The sequence below is a fragment of the Apostichopus japonicus genome, chromosome 7, assembly GCF_037975245.1.
Source record: "Apostichopus japonicus isolate 1M-3 chromosome 7, ASM3797524v1, whole genome shotgun sequence".
In the NCBI taxonomy this organism is placed as follows: Eukaryota; Metazoa; Echinodermata; class Holothuroidea; order Aspidochirotida; family Stichopodidae; genus Apostichopus; species Apostichopus japonicus.
Window position 1 is genome coordinate 21,671,398 of NC_092567.1, and position 23,379 is coordinate 21,694,776.

At 35.9% G+C, this 23,379-nt stretch overlaps 2 protein-coding genes across 6 annotated transcripts in view; one reads left to right on the plus strand and one right to left on the minus strand.

Annotated features, from left to right (window-relative positions):
• The window catches only part of LOC139969730 (tumor protein p53-inducible protein 11-like), a 120,366-nt gene extending 117,644 nt beyond the window's left edge, over positions 1-2,722 (minus strand). The window contains exon 1 of the mRNA XM_071974935.1: positions 2,390-2,722. The gene's annotated coding sequence lies outside the window, so the exon portion shown is untranslated. The remainder of the gene's footprint in view (positions 1-2,389) is intronic.
• A 1,838-nt stretch (positions 2,723-4,560) lies between these two features.
• Positions 4,561-22,728, plus strand: LOC139969733 (cysteine and glycine-rich protein 1-like). 5 transcript variants are annotated; one of them, XR_011793794.1, is made up of 7 exons: positions 4,561-4,734; positions 6,274-6,379; positions 7,515-7,692; positions 8,285-8,417; positions 9,013-9,106; positions 10,244-10,375; positions 20,312-22,728. XR_011793794.1 is itself a non-coding variant. In XM_071974942.1 (7 exons), exons 2-6 carry the CDS (start codon positions 6,283-6,285, stop codon positions 14,986-14,988), a joined length of 579 nt encoding a protein of 192 aa, XP_071831043.1. In that variant the 5' UTR covers positions 4,561-4,734; positions 6,274-6,282; the 3' UTR covers positions 14,989-15,028; positions 20,312-22,728. The 5 variants fall into 5 exon arrangements, 2 of the variants coding, with proteins under 2 accessions (XP_071831043.1, XP_071831044.1); XR_011793793.1 differs by lacking the exon at positions 10,244-10,375 and adding an exon at positions 14,912-15,053; XR_011793795.1 differs by lacking the exon at positions 20,312-22,728 and adding an exon at positions 14,912-15,010.
• The last annotated feature ends 651 nt before the right edge of the window (positions 22,729-23,379 follow it).

A 23,379-nucleotide genomic window follows, 5' to 3' on the forward strand; every position in this document is an offset into this window, starting at 1 on the left:
GCATATATTCATGCTTTGAACAAAATAATGAAGACAAAGTAAAAGGTAAAGACACTGCCATGTTTCTGTTATCGGATTTGCATAATTAATACTTGTTATTAAGCAATAACTATAGGCACATGCGACGATTTCTGTTTTAATAATCGAACGGCCTAACGAGTCAATCTACGATTACATTTACGATCATTTTGGTAAGAAAACAATAGTTGAAGGTTATTCTAAGTCGAATTAATTGTGACCTTCTTCTCTGTAACCCCTGGAGTTTGATTTCGCCAAGTGATTAAAAATAAAAATAGCTACTAAAATGAAAAAGCTACCTTGAACTATAGCCTTTACTTGGTAACCGTTTATATTTTCAATACTATACAGTGGCGTAGGAATGTACTTATGAATGGGGGGGGGGGGGGGCTGAAGAATGATGGCCGGTCTGGGAGAGGGGTCTAAGGGGAGGGGGTGTGGATTTTTTTCTGCATTTCCAGGTGGCCTCAGATGCAATTTGGTGCAATATAGCACACTTCAACATCCCACTCTATTTTGTAAATAATTTTTCATTTTCACCTGGCCTTAGATGCAATTTGGTGCTCCAAATGAAAAGGGGGTTTTCTGACTTGCGGAGCGGGGGGGGGGGGGAGCCCCCCGGTTCCTACGCCCTTGATACTATATCTTTATATGTCTTCAAATAACCATTATGTCATAACTGAATAACTGGTACCTTACTAGACTGCTTCAAGATAGTATGTTTCACTCATCTATTCAGTTCGGTTGAGGGTTGTGTTACATTAACACGCTCGAAAGCCTTAAGGCACCAGATTTTACACCCCCCCCCCCCGGCCCACCACCCTTAGCAACCCCGAGGCAAACTCAACATGATGGAAATAAAACAAAAGGTATGTCACGTGTTAATATCGCCCCTTGACCTTGGGCCCTTCACCTTTGGGAGCTATAGGTCACCGATCTGCTTAGGTCTATTATATTATCCGGCACTGCTTGGGGGGGGGGGGCGGGGGGTGCAGACGGAATACCCAGTTCAGGGCGGTATGTTCTATTCCTCTTCCGAATTGGTTGTTTGTTTAGGCATTCATTTAGGTTTTACGCCATCACAATTTTGTAAAGTTGTAAAGCTGTATCAACCCTAATTATCATTTATTATAATCATGATCAATACACAATTAGATACAATCGACCTTAAAGGGATATTCTAATTGGGGAAGTTTATTGCTTTTATAAAAATTATACAAATTTTATGCACCGATAGGTCAATATCACGTCCTCATAGCATTTGATATGACGAAGATATGAATTTTCACAAATACGATGGTATCTTTTGTGAATGCGTCTGGCAAAAACAGAGTGAATGATGTCATCAGCGCAATTCAGTTGAAATTGTTCGTCTTTCTTTGTTTCTTTTTTGTTTCTTGTTTGTTTGTTTCTTACTTTCTTTTTTTCTTGATTTCTTAATAATATTTAAGTCACTTATTCACAGAGGAAGATACTATCTCTACAAGAAAGTATCTTAATAATAATTCTAAATACATGAGAACCTTGACAGCTAAGTAAGTTTTCCAAATGTATCAGGTCTCAAGTATTAATTATTATAAATACCATAATAGCAAAAATAAAGCATTTGAAGAACTTTTGCCGATACGACATCAAAGATTACCTTGTTAGAATTTAGAATATTAATTAATGGCGTAATAAGCTCTATAAATGCCAGGTTGTGTATACAAACTGCCTTTTTGAAAGTGGCAAAATGAGAGGTGAAAACATCGTCACTCCCACCCTCACCTCCACCCCACCGTGCAACAGCGTCTGCTTTGCTTAGTTGATAATGATTTCATGGATATTTATCTTCCTTTACTGATCAAGAAAAGTCTCTTGAGTTTGGAAAAAAAAGTTCAATCTAAAAACGATGATAGCGTTCTCACATGAATACCAAATATTTAGTCTATAACGTAATACGGTACCTTATCAACGCAATTATTATCAAAGTGAATTCAGAGTTTCTATTATTAATCCCTCCATACAGTTAAACATTTTCGCTTTCAAGTCACAACATGAGCCCAATCTTATACTATTCCCCAGGCCCCTGATCTTCTCCTCTCCATTCCCACTACTAACCATACAAAAGTGCAAGACTGCATACTAAATTTATAGCCTATACGTAAAACCTATCAACGCACATCATTATCTCAGCGATTTCACGGTTTCTATTATAAATGCCTCCCTCCTACAGTTAAACATTTTCGCTTTTAAGTCACAACATGAGCTCAATCTTATACCGCCCCCCCGATACCCCTGGCCCTCATCTTTATACCCACTTCTAACCAAACAACTGTACGAGGCAACGTCCACAAGAATGACAAAAAACAAAAACATGAAATCCACTTACCCGAAATATTCTAAAGATCGCGAAGTTGTATGACAAAAAGACAGAATAATTCCTTGTAAGCTGTGCGCTGCAACTTGAGTCACTCTCTACGCAGTGAAAATATCGATATTTTTTATGGCTTTTAATTCTTTTGCTCCGTTGGCGCCCAATGAATTATTTGCTTAAACACTGAGTGCTTACTCGTTTATATTTCACAATCTTGGAAACTGATCATCCATGAAACAACCAATGGCGTTTTTTCCAAATGACTCTTTAAAATGCCGATGTCCTGAATATAAAATTTGAATTAGAGCCATCCACCTGTACTAATTTTTGAGCCGAGAACTCGTTTGCCATTGATGTATTTTGCGCCAAACTGTTAGACTGAATATACACCAATGAAACAGTCTTTGGACGATTGAAACAATATCGAGGGCGATATAAAAGATTATGCAGCTGGGCTTTAAATATATATATATATATATATATATATATATATATATATATTATATATATATATATATATTATATATATATATATATATATATATATATATATATATATATATATATATATATATATATATATATATATATATATATATATCGGTGTGGTTGTACAGAGCTCGGGCCCCTTTCAACCCCAATCAAAAAATTTAAAGTAGTTATAAGCACAATCGTGCGTGTGGACGTGGTAAGAAGCAATGACCCCGTGGCCTACCTCCCAACACGCAACCCTCCCTCCACCCATGGAGCTATCTGTTTATAGCTCCATGCTCCACCATACCACAGCAGCTCCGGAAAGAAGGAAAAAACATTCGTGAGGGAGCTATCTCATAGTCTTAGGCTTCACTTTGCTTCTTTTACAAATAACAAACTAGACTTTCAAGTAACCCTAGGCCTTCCCCTTTGTTTGCATGATTTTCTGCCTGGTCACTATTCCCATGATGGGATTTCCCCTTTCTGCATCCGACAGGTCGTAGTTTGCGATAATAATTTACTATTTGTAGTAAATTTAAGGCGCCTGATCACTAACGACATCAATTCAAACAGGACTAAAGAGCACTGCAACAAGTCGTAACTGTTTACACTGTCATCATTGAATGCTTTTAGTGTGAGAAATAAGTAAACAATCAGGGCAAACGTGGCCTCTGGGAGGTCAGAAGATTCTTCAAATAACTTATATAATGGGATCATTACAACATGTATATATGTAAGACACTATTTCTCTTATAATATGACCATTCGTCATTATTATTGAAAATAGGCCTACGTAGATTGTGTCTATAACTTAAGGGACGACTAACATGCTTATTTGGGGGCTGGATAATGATTAAATATGTATTATGTGATTTAATGTTTCCATCTAAGGTACACACCTTTTGTGTTTGTGTTCATATATTCCCCTTGCTCTGTTTTGTGTTGTTTTGGTTTAATAATTATATACTTTACCTAATTCGTTTATATAATGGATAGCCTTCGTTTACAGGCTTTGTACAGATTTCTGTGAGCTCCTCCAAAGCTCGTTCACTTTGTTATTTTGTATTCGATTGCAATATTGTGACAACAAAATGAACCAACTACAGGGAGACGAAACATACTGCCACACCGGCCTCCGAGTCACGGTCGCAAATCAGATACGGAGATACCCTTCTATACCGACAGCGCAACCTCTACTTTATTCTTAGTTTGTCCCTCTCATGTCTACCTCTTCTGCAGTTTATTATTAAAACAAAATATAAGATAAATATCAAGTTTAATTGGAGCTCAACCTTTTTACAACCTCTGAAACAGTGAATTGTTGGACTACGTTGCTTATGTGACGTGTAGTTGCAAGCAGCTCGTTGGTTATGTGTATTATAGGATTACTCCCCTGTCTTGGTACATATTTATGCTAGTAGCCTCAATATCATAAGCACTGTCAGCAGTTAAATTTTAACCCCGGGAAATGCTGACGCAATACAGGAGATGATAATAGTGGGTTGTTTTATACACAAGGGTTTTCTTTTGAATCAAAACCTTAAGAATAATGATTTTTATTAATGACAGTAGCATATAACGTAACCGTTTTAGTGGTTCATATGTTAAAATTACAGCTAATAATTGTTACCACTTTGTGGATGACATTGTATTCCCGGTTTCTGTTCGCCTATCCAAAATAGGATTGTGCTGTACTTGTTTGCAGTGTAAAACATTTGCGTTCTGTGTGCAAAAGTGACTTCATATCCTAAAGAAGCGGAGTTGTTCCCATCAGGAATGTCAGGCATTTTCACTGGTGAGAATCTCTGCGAGCAGTGAATTTCTTCACACAACGAGTTGAAAGGCATTGTGATCAACGTGTTTTCTGTTGGAATTCATTCATTACGGTAATAATTTTGTTCCTATGCCTTTTCAGTAATACTTTTGTATATATTGTTATATGATTATAACTTCCTGTAGGCCGTCGTTTATTCAGATTAATATAAGTAAGCTCAGCTTAGTTTCCGAGTCGAAATGTCGAGATGTTTCTCATTAGTTCTAGTTTCAACATATATGCCTAGGCTATTGTGTGATAAATATGCATAGATATAATTATGCCGTACTATATGTCATTGTTATCGCTAAAATCTTGCCGATATCAATGATAGGATGTCTTTCCACTGGAAGTAGCGTATTGGCTTCCGGCAGCATCTAACTTTGAAAGAACAAGCTACTTAGTGATAACGCTTTAGGCCTACTGTAGGCCTATTCGAAGTAGATACTTAACCCATTTTGTGGTGGTTGGGGGGGGGGGGGAGGGGGGGGGCAAACGGTACACGATCTATATAACGTCAAATGATTATAACACATGACACACTGATTTTATGTAATACGCAGTCTGATGGCCCAGTTACATTACTAACTATAGCCTACACTGCCTATGTCGCATATTGTCAGTCTAATACAAATATTATTGTATTTACTTAGTGCAGACACAGTATTGATTTACTTCCGCATGTGCTGTTGTGTTTTTGTTAGTATAACAAGCACTGAGTCACTGATACTAACACAGCATCAGCTGATCCTAGGTGTAAAAACATTTCCATTTTATTTGAAATACAGGCAATTTGGCATATTATATAAAGGTTACCAGCTCTAATTTATAATCAGTGATAAGAAGCTTGCATTTTGCTTTGATAAAATCAAACAATTTGTAAGATCAAGCAAATCACTTGTAGGAAATGTGTGCATCACATACTTGCTTCACAGTTTTTGCACCGAGGTAGATGTATAGGTGTGGTGTAACCGATAGGGTCTCCGCCCCCGAAACTATTAATTTCTGGCAGAAAATGCCACCAGGATCCACAGATCCTTTTGATCTCTTCAAAATTGCTGCTGTTAGATTTTGTTGTGTGGAGTCTTCTATGGATTTAGTGTAAATTTCTGGTTTGTGAATGGGAAAGCAGAGATGGGTCTGTTCTTTCAACGACAAAAAACATTTGCCATTGCTGCACTGCAGAGGTGATAAATGATGTGTCCTCTTCTCCCTCATTATGTAAAAAATTATTCGAAAAATTGTGAGGTGCAATCTTTTCCATCGAATGGGGACGTTATAGGGTGACACAGGGAGTCGGACAGGTACAACACACCAGTCTTGTAATTCTCTGAACACTCATTAAAATGGGAAGTCTTAAAAAATATCAGTGTTCATCTCAGATCATTACACGTGTAGGGTTTTAAAGGAGCCTCTATTGGTGTCTAACCCTAGGAAAATACTAACTGTGACATGCATATTTTCCCCAGCTTAATTAGAGCCCGCGCCCGGCCCTTCTGCTAATCTGAGGTAACAGTTTGAGGCCAAAATTGTACAGAGTATTTCTGTGATCTAGGGGACTGTAAATATGTATGTTTCCCCAAGATACTAATTATTTGCCACTTTTTCTCAGATCTATAAGATGGCTCCTAGATGTCCAAAGTGCAATGATTATGTCTACCCTGCCGAGGAACTGAAGTCCAACAAGTACAGTTACCACAAGAAGTGTTTCAGATGCTGTAAGTGATTACACATTAAGTCTTTCCAGTTTAGTAGACTGTTGAACTAATGTCCCCTTAAATCAGCTCTGAACTAAATTGTTTTTCGTTCTTTGATTTCATCAATTGCAATCACTACGTCTTGGTTTTTTAATTTATCCTCTCCAGCTCTTGATTCAAACTAGTGCAGTTTGATAAAATTCTTAATAAATGTCTAACTATCTGGACTGAATGGATGTCACAGTTCTGTCACAGTTCTTCTTGCCGTTTGAGTCATTTCGGAGTTTGAGGAATTTTGCAATCAAACATGACCCAGGAGTCATGTTTGGTATGTTATGTAAAATTATCTGCCTTTTCTTTCCTTCACAAACAAAGTGGTTATTTCTTTGGCGTAGCTTTATCATGTTCCTGGAGTAGTTTATAATTTGTGTGGGCTTGATGTAAAGGTTAAAGGTCACTTAGGGGTCATATCCAGTCATGATGGTAGTCATTGTTGAGCATACTGTAGGTATTCCATAATGAACTCCAGAGCTGGCTATTCACAGATGGTTTAAAATAATATTTCATTTTCAACAGTTGGTATATATACACTGGACCACTTTATTGATTGTTTCATGGGTGCTGGGCAACGGTCATTTATGAAATTTGGTTCCTTTTTTAAGTCAGGACATTTGAGAACACTTAGAATTACCGACTGTAGGCATCATTGGTTACTCGCCCTTAGACATCTACGAAATGATCCAAAATCATTTTCTTTGCACCATTTGTGTTCAACTCCTTTTTTTCCTCTATCCTTTTAATAATAATAATAATAATATTGAGGATTTATAAAGTGCATGCATATCCACTGACAACGATGCTCAAGGCACATAACAACATGACCCTGGTCAAAGACAACCTGTCAAAAAGAGACAATCCCTAAACAAGGCAGCAGCTATGATTAAAACAGTGCCCAACTGGCAGATCTATGTCACAGGTCCCCATTTATACACCTGGATGAAGAGAGGCAATGAAGTTAAAGTGCCTTGCCCATGGACACAACGTAATGATCTGGCCAGGACTTGAACCTGCAATCCTTAGATCACAAGTCCAGTAGTCCACTGCCTTAACCAATTGACCACAATGCTCTCTCCTCTACCCTTATATTGAACAACAGTTGCTTGCAACACTGGCTTGGATTCCAATAATGTGAACCCCCACGAAGCCGAGTTGTACTGCAAGAAATGCCACGGCCGTAAGTTTGGCATCAAGGGATACGGCTTTGGACAAGGCGCTGGATCTCTCTGCATGGATGAAGGAGAACGTCAGGGCATGTCTGCTGATCCATCTCTCAAGTAGGTTATTGTCATGTTTCTTTGTTTTAAATATATGAGTTCTTTGAGCAATCAAGTAGAACACAGTCGACGTTGAGTATTAACATCTTGTTATATCTTATTGCGTAACATAGTCATACCATACAGGAGAGATATGGGACGACATGTCCAAGACTACGTGTTGACATGATGTAGAGACAGTGTGAACCAGGACGAGCAGACGACATGCTTTAACTTATATACCAATATGCAAATGCACAGCTCAATAACAACCAGGTGCAGATTCTACAAAAGCAGTGCATCATTTGCACACGTATATCTTATGCATATTCAATAACATAACATTACAGTTATCTCAAGTGCTTTGCTCTTTTAAAAATAAATATATTTACAATATATTGTCCCAGTCTGGTATCACGGTTGCTGATTTTTTTCTTCTATCTGTCTTTATCTCTCTATCTATATATATTTGTCTATATCTATACATTTATTCTCAGATGCAAAAATTTTCATTTTGGCAGGAAAAATATATTGCAAAGACAACAGGTCTCCTTAAATGATGGTGTGTTATCATTCAACGATAAGTTTCTTCTAAATTTGTTGTTGTTGACAGGAGTGCACCAGCTACGGCAGGGGCTTACCACTCTGCTAACCTAAATACAGGTGAACGCACAGGAGCTGGCCCATGGTGTCCAAGGTGCAACGGTACTGTATACCCTGCAGAAGCGCAGAAAGGAGCTGGCGAGGTAAGGTTAATTACAGATCATCAGAAACACCAAACCAGAAAAGAAGGTGGGGGGGGGAAGGGTGGTGGGGCTGCAGCCAGGGGCACCAGGTCAATGAGGGGAGCCTTGGAAATATGAGATACAATATAATCTTTTCATCATATTCTGGAATTAAAATGGAAGACTTCAAATAAAGGGGGCCTGTGAAATATTTTCCTCTTGGCTTGACCTGGCTCTCATTGCCACAGAATTACAAATATGTGGAATTGTACCCAGAAGATTGAAAAGGGATAAAGAGAGGTGCAGAACTCATTAGTAGTGCAGCTCTTTATATCCCAAAGCTGATGGGTAGATATTACTGTACACATATATCTCTCAGAGACCAAGGTTTACATTTACAGCGGTTGTTAATTTACCTACATCAAACAACCTGCATATCATATTGTATCACCATCAGTAGTTTAAATAGTTTTTGGGTTGGCGGGAGAGGACGGGGTGGGTTGGCGGGAGAGGACGGGGTGGGTTGGCGGGAGAGGACGGGGCTTTTTACATCCAAGAAAATTTTTCCTATAAAGGACAGGGAGTGAAGGTTGATCTGTTCTTTTCTTCTTGACAGTCTTGGCATAACAAGTGTTTCACCTGTGCTTATTGTAATAAGAGGCTAGACTCAACCACACTCTGTGACAAGGAGGGAGAAATCTTCTGTAAAGGTTGGTGGTTTATTTGGCTGTGAATACATACAAACAATCATGCCTTTTATCCCCTTTTATTTGGGCTTCTTTCGTGTTCCGTCGCTTCATAGTGTAAGCTCTGAAAGTAGGAGACTTTAGATCGCTTCGTGTCGGTAAACTACAGCGATGTGATGAACTTATTTAAATAAGTAACAGAGTCAACAGACACAAGGAATCATGGTTTTAAGTGTGTCATCTTGTGGCAGGCAAAATTGTTATCGATTGCAAGACAAAAATAATTCTACACTTAGTAGTATATATATATATATATATATATATGTATATCCCATTTTTGGTATCATTATTTTGTTATACTCTAGAAACAAGTTCTTTAAAGAATTTGAGTTTTTGGATTAAATATTAAAACCAGATTTGTTATAATACTTTGAAAGATCTTGATGTGATTATTGCAAATACTGTGCATATAGGATCATGGACTGAATTCCTTAATGATCATTAATTTCAATTAACTGGTACCAGGATGATCCGCTAGTCGAGACTTGGACGAAAGAAGAACTTGTTTGATCTGTTTCCATGTTTTGATCAAAATGAGTGAATTTGAACAATCTATTGAGAAAGGTATTAAATAATTGCCTCTGACCCAATCCAACTCTCCCTATCTAAGGCTATTCATAATTTACTCCAGTTACTTCCATGTAGAGCTGAGCTTCTCGATAAATTTTCTAGGTGGGTCAGAGGGAGCAAAGGGACGTAGAGAACCAAAATCTAACTATACCCAGATTGAGCAATGTGCAGATGAATTCATTTGGTTCTCAAGCCAAAGGACTTTGGGGTCCCAAAGAAATTTTATTCGTTAATAATATATTAGACGATCGTACCCACCCCAGCTTGGCATCACCGACTGCCCGATGAGAAAATTACGTATAACGATTCATCCGAGACAGTAGAAGTCGTGTATCTCAATCGATATCTCAGATGCGTACCTGTCTAATGAAAGCAACTATTTCTTTTTAAGATATTCCACATGACTGCTGCCACCTGTTTTGTGTACTTTTCTCTGAATTCTTCTCGAGTAGTGTAAACCATCATACAAAAGCAACTTTCAGAACGAATTGTAACCTTCTCTTTTGTGTGTACTCACATTCCTTGTTTCAGCATGTCACCGCAAGAAATTTGGACCGAAAGGCTATGGCTATGGCATGGGGGCCGGCACCCTGCAGATGCAATAGCAAACACTAACCAAGTTTGCTGTGTGTGTGTTTGTGCATGCAAGTACCTAACATAGTGGTAATTATCAGATCTTGTGTCCATCATTCATTTTTTTCTTTAAAAGGATCACTCATATTTGCTCAAACGTTTACCATATCCTACCGGTTTGTCGCTCGAAATAAGATTTCAATTTATCACGCTAAGAATCCCTTCAAGATTTTTTTTGTTTTTGGATTCACCAAGTGCAAGCTTCTGAACAAGTTATTAATGATGTTGAGTCGCGATGTTTAACATTCCTGGCGCACTGGCAGACACCTCTTAACATTAGTATGATCAATACAAGAAACGACATTGGGACATGTCAAAATTGTTGTCAAACTTTGCATCTCAAAAACAACAAACTCCTTATAAGGAGCTATTTGAGCTCAATTTTTTTTTTTGGTGACATTTGATAATAAAATCCCAAGCTTCACTTCAAACAATTTTCTAAAAGACCAAAAAAAAAATCACGTTTCTGAGTTTGCAATCCTGCATGGAAAATGGGATAGTAAAGCCCAAATATCATTTTAAACCTGATCAAAATTAATTAAGGCAATGTGCAAAAGTAGGATGTAATCTCTTGTGCTGTGCAGTTTCACACAATGGACACTGCTGGCTTGCTGAGATGTTCTCCCTTCTTTGATATATATTGATTCAGCTTTGCTGCAAGGAATCTTGCAGCTGCTGCAGCTTTATTTTTGACACTCTGACTAAAAGAAACCATTTTAACATAAAAATGGAGTAATCACACCTTTTACTTCATTAATCTAAATGAATCTTGTCTAGATAAATTAATAAATTTATGTTGCTGTGGGATGTAAGTAGCTTACAGAACTTGATCCTAAAAGGAGGTTGTAATAACATAAGATATTCATGGAATAATTTAGTGTTCAAATTTTGTGATTGTAGTTTTGAAGGCGCCGAACCTTTTGTCTCTTATAAGATACTTTAAGGTTCCTGTGTACAATAAATGCTAAACATCTTTGCACTATTGTATAGTGATGAGTAACCAGAAAAAATTATTTCCCAATCTTGCTGACTGATTGCTTTAAAAAAATTTCTTTATTATTAAAAGTCATTTGTGGGATATCTTCAGATTAAATTCAATAAATTGAACTCAAGTGTTTCGCATTACCTGATGCGAAGTTTAAAAACTTTAGAGGATGGCTGTTGTCAGGTTTTTCATCGATGTTTTTGCAGGCATAAATGTCGACCTTGAGCATGTGGGACTTGGTATGTTAATTGGAATGTAGCATAGCCATGTTGTTTATATTCTAACATTCCAAATCTTTGGAATGTGTCATTCCTGAATCCTCAGTCCAACAAACCTGAAACATTGTACAATCAGAGAATAAAATTCCTTGGGAGTGGATGAGCTAGTTCACCGTATGTAAATCTCCATTGACAGGGTTGAGAATATAATCTTAGTCATGACATAGGACATCATGGACTGGATCATAAACAGTGTCATATTTTATTGAAAACGGGATATAAGGTAGATGTTTGTTTGCCTACAAATTCAGTGATTTAAGCACCGTGTGATAAAGAAAAGCTGCAGCAGCTGCAAACTCCCCTGCAGCAAAGCTGAATCAGTAGTAATGCAGTAGAGATCATCTCAACAGACCAACAGTGCTTTATTGTTTGAAACTGCACAGCACAAAATATATACAGCCCCCTCAGCAATTCTAATTTTGACACAGTACCTTAGAGCCTTGGGAGTACAGTACGCCAGGAAATTAATCCAAAAACAGACTGATGGTTTTAAATAGTCGTAAAGTTTATATCCAAACCATGTATGGTAAGTATTGTCATTCCACATTTTGTTTCCCTCCATACATGTCACCCATATGTTACGCACAGCTTGCATATGTCCATACACTTTGCATTACATTTTCACATTGGTATGTACCTATGTAAACATTCACACAGCCAAACACATTTACTTCATATATATGTATATATATATATATATATATATGTATATATATATATATATATATGTATATATATATATATATATATATATGTATAAATATATATATGTATAAATATATATATGTATAAATATATATATATATATATATATATATATACATATATATGTATATATATGTATAAATATATATGTATTGCCGTTTCAAATATACTTTGCCGTCTTCTACATATCATCAGTCTGGGAAGGATTAATTCGTTACCGCACTTTCTATGCGAAGATTTTTTTTCATGTTTTTCTTGACACGGACAGGTGCAGCGATATTTCTCGTCTCTTTTAGAACTAATCTGTTTGTGAAATAAAGCATTTCTCAATACCTGTTCACAACTGTCATTAACTTTGGCACTTTTGCCCCTCTGTAGTTATGTTTTTTCTTCTGTATTTCGCAGATTTCTATCTCTCCATTTAACTCGCCCCATTTTATTATCGTTTCCTACCTTGTTTTTTTTTTCTTTTCTTTTTCTTGGTACCTTTTTGGTTTCTTTTACCAACTCACAATTTATGGTTTACTTTCAGCTTTTCTAACCTATTTTGATAGCAAATGATTGCTCTCATGTTCTTTACTTTAAATATGTAATGTAATGTGAAATATTTGAAGTATATTCATTCTCCAGGCATAGATAACGTAATTTCTGAATCCTTTGAATGAAGCTTCATGTTACTTCACTTGATGGTTCCTGGAACATCAAACAGCTGTCCGTCTGTGTGTTTGCGTGTCTGTAATTTGCCTTCTGATGCTGACATATATGTATCTAGCATTACCTTTGAGTCATGTTCTACAATATTTACTCAATACTGAAAAAAATTGTGTACATATTTTAGCTCTCTTCTTCTGTCAATTTTGACATCTTTATAACTAAATTAGAAAATGAATTGATATTACCTAACACTTCCATGTCTTGTCACACACATACATGAAGATTCAACCTTAAGATAACCTACCACACATTCTTAGTGAAAGAATCTAGCCTAACCTATTTTGCATATTAGAATCAGGGCTGAAGTTGATATTGGAATTAAACTGTTGAGGCTACAGTCAAGCTAAAGGACTGGTTTTAACAACTGATGACTTGTTCCACTAGATTTCAAAAAATGAAATGACTGGAATGACTCCTCGAATGATTGATTTGACTTGACCCTAAAATTAAAGTGAATTGTTACAAAGTCTGATTAATTGCCACTTTCAGAACAATAAGAAATGTTCACAGAGTTCAACACTCTACAGAGTATGTTACTGAGTAACTGTAGTGAATTGGATGGAAGTGGAAATTGGTTATTAATAGGAACCAGCAGCTACAGGACCCTCGGGGCAGGGAACTGTGCCTTCCTCTGATATATAATATATTTATGCGCTTGTGATGTTGGTGATGTCGAAGTGAACAGAAAAAAAACTAAGTGTATACTTTTAGTGACTCATATTAGGTTACATCCTGTTGAACTTAGCCGGGAAAGAACTTAACTGGATCACTCGCCACTTAAACCAGGAAAACAAAGTGATTATTCTTACAGACTTCTCATAAGGCTGTTCTCCATGACAACAATCTTCACACTGAGAGCATTATGGGTTAACCATTGGGGTATACCTCCTTACCAGGTAGTTATTATGTGGCAATTTACATCTGGAATAAGTTCAGAGTAGACCAAATCATTGCACACATGTGCTAAAATAAAATGATTTCCTATCTTCTAAAAGGTTGTTTCCCAAGCCTATTTGACTGCTATTTATTGAGCATTTTTTGACTTGATGAGGCATTTAATTTTTGTTGTAATTCCACAATCTTCAATGTCCATGATTACTTCTTAGAGGATTTTTGAAGAGATTTTAAGAAAGTTTTAGCATGAACAAAGTTTTGGATTCAGTCTGACGATCTTACCATTTCAATAGCATTTTGAGTTGGATGTCCAAACATCCCTCGTGAATGTGTCTCCCTCCCTTTTTACAACCGCTTCCTCACTGAATTTGAGAGTTCAAGCTGGCTCTGCAGTTTAAACACACATCATTATGATTCAGTGGCAATGTCAAAGGTCAAATTCTCTGAACTGTGATAACGAAATCTGGAGAAAAAACAATTACCGAGAAAATTGATAATGTAGGAATCAATTATTCAGTCCTTGTTATGTGTCCAGAAGCAAATAACATGTCCACAATGGAGTGATATTTGGGGGGGGGGAGGGGGGAGAATGACATATCACCAACAGAGTTTAAGAGTCTGGTCTGATGAGAGAGGTTCAATTTGGAAGGATGTGGACTTGTGGTTTTTCATTTCATAATGCACTTAATAAAGGTGGGGGGGGGGGGCCTGGTGATATCATTGTTCTTTGGGTCCAACCTGTGTCTCAGTGCCCCTGGAGCCAAGGGTGGATGGATCGTTTCTTTAACCTGGACAGGAAGCCACAATTTGGAGTAATTAGTGTGGTAGGGTGAGATACAATAGTATAGCATGGGGGAGGGGGGGAGAGGGGGATAATTGGACCAGGATTCCCTTAGACAATGCCGCTGTATGAATCATCATCATCATCTTCATCACTGGGCTGTGTTTCTCTGTTCAATCTATTGTTCCTTCTCTCCCTATTCTCTGCAGCTTGTTATGCTCGAGGTTTTGGTATCAAAGGAGTTGGTTATGGTCAGGGCGCTGGATCTTTGTCGACTGTTGAATAAATGCCCTGCATTTGCTTCTGCAACTCTTTTTAATGCTTGAGTAAGGATAGCTGTTTACTCCACTTGTGAGTTAACCCTCCCCCTTTGTACCTGCTACGCTCTCTTTGTTCCTTTACCACGTGCCTGCTATCTGTGTTTGAGATAAAAAATTCACTCAGAAAAAATGTCTTTTGTCTTGGTTTGATGTGTGCTTTGCTGGCTGTAGCTGCAAATAGAAATTCATTGCCTGCCATATTGAGATATGTTCATCACTTATAAATGTCATGCTTAGATGAATGAGGTATAGGGAAAAGGGTGAATTCTACCCTGGGGGAAGAGAGACTGGAATTTTATTCAAAGACTGAACAGTTTACAATTATCTTCCTTAGTATTTTACCTCTTTACGCCTCAAACACAACAATAAAGTGACGACTATTGTAAATTTTATAAGGCAGTTCAATTACATACAGTTATGTAATGCATAGTTTATGTAATACACAATATTGTGTAATGCAACTCAACATGAGATGTTACTCACATTATTAAAGCTAGCAAGTAAACCCCCGAAACCTTCCTGAAGCACTTTGTTGCTAGGGTATTTTGACATTCAAAATTGTGCCATTTTACCCATCTTATATATTCAGATACCCACATAATCATTTTGCAGTTGTTTGTCATAGTATAGTGGAGGAAGTGCAATATTTCATATTCGTGATTGTACAAAATAGGGTTAACAAGAAACTTGCCTAGAGCATGAATGGACATCAGTGAATTCCTTGACATTCATTTATCAGTACAGACAAAGATCAAACAAATTCTTTTCTTTTTTAGTATCATTATAGCTGTGTGAACCTTGATTGGTCATTTGGGGTCATCAGAGGTCAAATAACGTAAAACACTTGTAAACAGTTACACCCTCACTATGCATTAAGTCAGATTCATGAAGAAGACTGCTCATGTTACATCATCGAAACCACAATGCATATTTGCATTCTAGTTTTAGTATCATTATAGCTGTGTGAACCTTGATTGTGTTATCACCCCTTGACATTTCACATGATTATAATCTCACTACATGTTTGCTTGATATTACATTTGTCTTCATCACAATGATATGCATATTCATCAGTCTTGTTACCATGGTGATACTGTGTTTGAAAGTGCATCACATGGACTGAACTGCTTGCCCTTTCAGAGCATACCCTGAGCTCTTCTCTGTATCAGCTGTTAATATCATTCGTATCAATCAGACGTGCTCCATTTCAGAAATGCATGTCGTCGTTCCATGGGTTGTGAGAGTAAAAAAGGCAAATGTTCTTGCATTTGAAATTGACGATTTTTACAAAACTTGCAGCAGCTCTTTTTACTTCTGAATGAAAGTTAAAGGAATGTGCAGCTGTGCATTGCTCAGGAATAGCTGCAAGATGGTGGTGTCCACTTTCCCCTTGAAATAAATGCTCATTTTTTCGAGATCACAGAAATAACATCTCTCTATTTTTGCAGCTTTTTGGACATGTAAATGCAGACTGGATGATATTTCCTTCTTATAGGTTACGCGCAATTTTCATAGTTTGCATACATTATTAGGTTGTGGTTACAAATAAAGAAGTTGGTATGAAAAATTCTTGATTGAAGGTAACTTATAGCTTCATAGTTACTGCTCAAAATCCAGTTAAGAGAGGTAGAAAATCAATCATGCTATTAATCATATTAAAATCAATCATGCTATTAATCATATTAAAATTAATCATCATTTTAGAGAATCAATCATGCTAAACTGTACATAGATGAGACTTCTGAACTCTATTGTCACAATTGACAGAAAGTAAAGTGTGGTGTCCCATTTCAGTATCCTCACACCCTGTTACAACTTTTTCATTCTAGTATTTAGCAACAGTGATCAATGAAAAAGAAATTACAGGAAATATGTTTGTCTGTCTGTAATAGATGATTCTCACATTTCATCCTGCTGTGACAATGCCTCGGTTATGACTCGGACAGCTACACCCCACCAGAGTAAATAAATGTTGGGATATATGTGTTAATACTTTAAGTGCTTCCCCTTGGTCACATGGTTTTAGCTTATTGCAGGTTTACAGTAGGTTTAAATATGGTAGAGTATGTTGTGATCTGTCTGTGTTCAGGTACGGATTTACCTCCAAGTTAGATGAGCCCTGGATAAGGGCCCAAAGTAGAATAGACAATTGTGAATAATTGACAAAGTAAAATAGTTTACAAACAATCTTCCAAGTGAACATTTCTAAAAATATATTTTGTATGTCTCTTTGTATTTTGTACTTAATTATAGTGTATTTCAAATTCCACAAACATCAATTGAAAGCTGTGAATGAGAATTAATATGTAACACAAAGTCTGTGATTGGGTGCCTCACAGCCAGTAACTAGCTTTCATGCGTCATTAAGCTTCTATTCGTAAGTAGGGAGGGGTTCTGTTGGAATGTGGTGAGTCAGTCCTCATGGAGAATCTGAGGTCATAGAACTGAAAGTTTATGGGCCGCTGACATGTAGCCTTCAAGTTATTTCCATGTTGTTTTAACGTTGTTGTAATTATTAATTAGACCACATATACTATATAAATACATTTATGGTTAATCTGGTAATTATTTAAAACAAAAACAAGATTGTTCTGAAAGGAAGTGCTCAAGGAAGGATCAGGGCTAAACAAATTAAAACACTCCTGGAAAAATAAAGAAACACAAAGGGAAGACAAAAAATAGTATAAGATGCTGTATATATACACAAAGCATTCAAAACTTAAATGAATTATCATGTAAAGAAAAAATGGTAAAACAAAGGGAAAACCAAGATTGCTAAGAAATTTCTCAAATTTGACAGAGAAATTTCTTGTTGAATACTTGCAATCTTTTCAGTTCACAGAATATCGAAAAGATAACACGATTTGAAAAACACCAGGAATACATGCCTGGCTGGAAAAACTGTTGAAAGTAGTTTTATTTCTGAATATATTGATACATGAACAAATATTGAAATCCATGTACCAATTTTATGTTCAGTTTTCTATCCAGGATATCATTTCTTATTCTTGTAGGTTAGGCCAGCCAATTTGGTATTCTGTTTGGGGGGGTTTCTTTGTTGTTGTTGTTTTGATGTTTAATTTCATTTATAATCTGGTTTAATTTATGATGCATGTTAATGAGATGCATTATAGCAGTATTTCGAATTGTAAAATCAGCAGATCTATCTTTGATGTTGTTGTCTTTGTGTTGACTTTGTTATTCTCGTTGATGACTTTGTTGATGTTTTTGATGTCAGTTTTATCGTTGCTGGAGGTTTTGCTGTCGTCCTTGCTGGTTTTGTTTTTGTTGCTGGTTGTCTTGTTGTTGCTGGTTTTCTTGTTGTTGGGTTTGTTGTTGTTATTGTCATTGATGGTTTAGTTGTTGTTGAATTTTTTGAGGTTGTTATTATCAGTTTTATTGTCCAAGTCTGTTTTGTTGTTGATAGTTTTGTTTTAAAACATGTTACAGTATAGATTTATACAAAACTTCATAAATATGAAGTTCTAGTAGATTGGCACATAAAGATACCGTCATTAGCAATCTGAATGATAACATAAAGGTTTTTCTGTAAATAAATTGAAAAGTAACATCAGGCTTTTCTGTTAAGAAATCGAAAAGTAAAAATGCCATCATATAAAAGTTCATTTTTGTTATATATGCAGCAGCTTATTTACTTAAAGTTCATCGGTATTGGCCCCAAATGTAAACATGCTTAAAAGAAAAATCACATAATTTCCATGGTTATTACAGCACATTCCAGTGTTGCTATGGCAACACTTCACATGATCATATTAAAAAAAATACTTGATCACTGTTCTGTAAACTATATTTTTGCAGCATCTCATTTGTACCTAGAATTCATCAAGTTTTCAAAGTCATTATCTTCATAAGAATCACTCGGTTACTGCCTTTTTCATCATATTTATTTGCATGCTCACGTAAATTTATGTACAGCTTTGTCCACTCACTCTGCCATTTCATGCTAATTGTCTTGTTTTCTACAACATTTTTCTTTTTTTTTGTCGTTGATAAAATTCTAGGCTGATACTTAAAACTGTTGAAGAGAACAATAATAGATTGGAAGTATTTAAGTATCCTTTTTTTTTCTCCTATTTTTTCTCCTTTTTAATTTTTTTTTCTTTCTTTTTCTCCAGTAAATATTGTAATGTCAATCTACATTAAGTTGTGTTTTAGGATTCAATCAAAAAATGTGAAATAAAAGAGAAAATATCAATCACAATGTTAGGTGAGCAATTTTTTAGTTTTGCTCAATTTGACAATTTGTCTAAGTTCTGTGCTTGAATTAGAGTAACCAGATGGCTAAGTGACACTCTGCAAAGATTATCTCTGCTGCTTATCGAATCTACTTTCAAATCTTTCAAGTTTATATATTTGGTAAATTATCGGCGATTAGAAATATGAGAACATGTAAGGGCAATGTGTACATGTCATAATCCTACTGCTCTAACTGTAGGATTTTAAAAGAACTCTTAAAAGATGCAGATTATAAAGAAATCCTTGTTGTGTAAGATTTTTTTTCTGTCTTTGAGCTAAGTAGAGCATTCTACTGTATTAACTGACTCGAGATTTCATTATTCTTGTGACTATCGCAAGTTATAAACTGAAGTGATGTACATCTTTCAAGTGTTTAAAATGTTTTTCATCTTGTTGTGAAAATTTATAATGTATTTTATCATCTTGCTAGGCACTGTGCCAAAAGAGGATGCTGAGGGGGCTGCAGCATCCTGCAGCCAGGCTGCATAGTACATATTATCTTTTTTGCTCTGCAGTTTCACAACATTGGCACTGCAGTTTCACACAATAGACACAGCTGGAGTGCCAAGATATTCTCAAATTGTTTGATTTTGAAGTGAGCCCTCCTGCAGGGAACTTTGCAGCTGCTGCAGCTTTCCTCATTTGACACAGTTCCTAAGCTAATGACAAGATATTTTTATAAGCATGGTCTTTTTTTATTTAAAGAAAAATGCATCGCTCAAAAAGCCTTTATTTATGTGCTTTTGATGTTTTGTTCTTTGTGTTTTTATCTTTTCATGTATATGCTTTGCGCTGTTCCTGTTTTGTGTGAACAATTTTACAAATTCAATTTGTATGGGTTTGTTCCAAACTTAAATTGTTCACTTTAAATGGCATGTGGCCATGTGTGCGTTTAGCTCTTTCTAAGTCAATAAGCAAACATTAAAGCTACCAAAATCAACTGTACTGTGCATGAACATTGTTTACAGTATGTCTGAATATAGTGGACATTCACTGATACAATTTTTATATATCATTTTTTTCTCTTTACAGCTTGTTATGCTAAGGAGTATGGTGCCCACGGTGTTGGATTTGGACAAGGTGCAGGTGCTCTTAAGCTAACTTAAATGTCTAGATACTTCTCTAAGCATTGACTTAATGATGGACTCCCAGTCATTTTTTGAAATTTTTACTGCTTTTACGCATTAATGTGCATATCCAATAGCTTTACTCCGTGTACAAAGTTTGAATAGTTTTGTTGTACCACAAGTCCACTACCTCCCATGCTGCTTTATCATTTAGTCTTCCATAACTCAAGAAAGTTGGGGCACTGTACATAGTTTCTTTGTAGATTGTAACTATCTATCAACTTTTTCTCCAGTAATGTGTTAAATTTTCTTCTTAGGAAGTAATTTATTTTCCAATGTCAATTCTTGACAGATGAAATTATGAACAATTCGGTGTTATTCTATTGTAGCGGAGACACAGTATACAATTATATATTATATTTCTATGATAGAAAATATGACATACCAGCTTTAATGCATTTTCAATTCAGTAGATCTGGCTCTTGCCTACCATGTTATTCAATACAATAATTGATAGCCTAAGCTTACAGATAACATTACTATACTCTGTGTTAAAAGTCACAATGATTTTATACCTCGATGACAACTTTATAATTTAGCTTTAGTTTTGTGTTTACAACTGCAAGCTCTTTATGTTGAAAAATAATTTGACTCTTCTTGGTTATCAAAATGAAACATGTGAGTCGATAGTGATTCCTTTGTGGAGACTGCACCGGTTGGGATGGCCACGTGAGTTGTGGAAGTTAGTCATCTTGAAGCTTCAAGCAATGTTTCAATGATTCAAGAGGCATAAGACTCGTAGGATCTGAACTAGATCAATAATCAATTGGTTAATTGATACAGCTATAATATTCTTTAAGGTTTGATACCATTTGCATCTTCCTGTAACTTCCATCCATACTTGCAATAAAAAGTTATATAAATTATCACAAAAAAGCAAAAAACAAAAAAAAACTAATAAAATTAGTAATTTAGAAAGTTTTAGCCCTTTGTGTCATCTAATCACTGATTCTTTCCAGAAAATTGATTTTATATAAGTGGTCAAGAAAATCATGTGATAGTAGCATATCGTACAATTAAATACTGGTGCAGTGGTTTTTCAGAGGTAAGCAATCTCCAATGCAACTCCAACAATGGTTTTATATGAATAGTACTATACAACAAATTTAGCTTAGATTAGTTTCAAAATAAATTTCAAGTCCCAAATTGTAAAATATGTTGAGTTGAAGTTGATGTCAACATTTCTTTTGGATTGACTTTATTTTTTACTAAAGTTTCGATATATTTCAGTGCCTTATTATCTATCTTATAGTAATATCATTCATCATAAAATACAGTATGTTTATCAAGTATTTTAAATGTAACAGCGTGAATTGCAATACACATGTTACCTTCACAACTGGAATAAATTTGATGTTAGTGGCTAGTTAATATGCATTATCATAAAGTTTAAAACCTAAAACCAATTATTCACATCTAGTTTTAGCATTGTAGCATTCTGTTAAAAAGGATTCTTTGATATCTTGTATATGAGAACAGTGTTAGAATGAAGAATCAATTGCAGTGAAAATCCTTTGAAAGGTGATGTGAGGGAGACCTGCCCATCTTTACAGTGACTGCAGATGTGTGTTGATAAACAAGATATCAACAAGAACAAAAAAGTCATGAAGTTGAATGTGGCATTTATTTGCATGATATAGATTGGTAATAGTTAAAGAGTAATCTTTGCAGAAGTGCTTGAATATAGGTTGATATGAGTTTTACATACTAGCTGAGTTGTACAATGACTTTGTCGTTTCTTACAGTCTTCTCACTGTTGCCTTTCATCACAAAAAGTGTCAGTATTAGTATAAGTAATACCTCTTCCACGCTTGCACGCCAAAATCATGATTTCAAAATGGAACCGGCTTAGCAAAGACTTTGATGATCCGTGAGATATGTTATGAAAATCTTAATATGCTTGTTAGCTGCTACAAAATACATACAGTCATTTAGTATTACAACAGAAAGTAAGCCTGATATATAGCATCTGTACTATGTTGGTATAGAAAAAGATGTCTTATAGGTCTAAGCTGGAAGGCCTCGCAACTAAGGTGCCTGTGAGTTGGCCACTTCTGGCAATGATGAAAGGCCGTAGCACCGAGCACTGTGTACATTCATGCGACTTTTTAGAAGTTTTAGCAGATTTGAGTGCTGCCGTTTTGCCACCACCAATGGCCTACTTTTCCAACAACATGAATGAAAGGCGAGTGCTGATTAAACCGATGGTGTTAAGACATGATTTTCAAACAATGGCACAACTTAGTCTGTCTTAGTGTTACCACTTTTATCTATCATTTCTTAGAAAATGAACCCTTTTGAAGTATTTTTACCGTTTTGATATTTAAAAAAAATTGTTAAAAATGCTATTATGTGTACTACTCCAGCAATATTTCATATAAATGACAACTCGGCAATTAATTGCTACAGAGAACTTTGTTTATAAAATAGTTTACAATGAGTGCCTATTAAAGCAACCTCATTATTGTTTGGTATATCAAACTATGTTTTAATTGATGCTTTTCCTTTGTACACGCTTGACAGAACTTGCCCTTACACACAATACAATAAACTTATGGGTAGAATATAGTTCCATTGTTGTGTTGTGTTTTGTTTTTATTTTTAATTTTGGCTTTCTTTATTTTCATGTCGTGTGATGTAGACATTTTATAAAAAAATCTTGTCTGTTTCTTCTGATGTAACAACATGCAATATTTAGTGATCCTCGTGCAAGATGGCGGCTTTAAAAGCAATAAAACATAGTGTACTGGAGGTTGTGAGTTCTTGTCCTGGCTGGCTAAAGTAAGGTGGGCTTTTCATCCAGGAGAAATCCAAAGTTTTGTTAATCTGAAATGGTATATCAAATTGTCAAAACAATTCAAATACATGAGCCGGGATAAGTTATAAGCTTTTCAGTTCCTACCACATGCATATGACGCTGCTCGGTGTCGTAAAATAACTGCCTTCAATGCTGATAGGGCGTATGTATACATT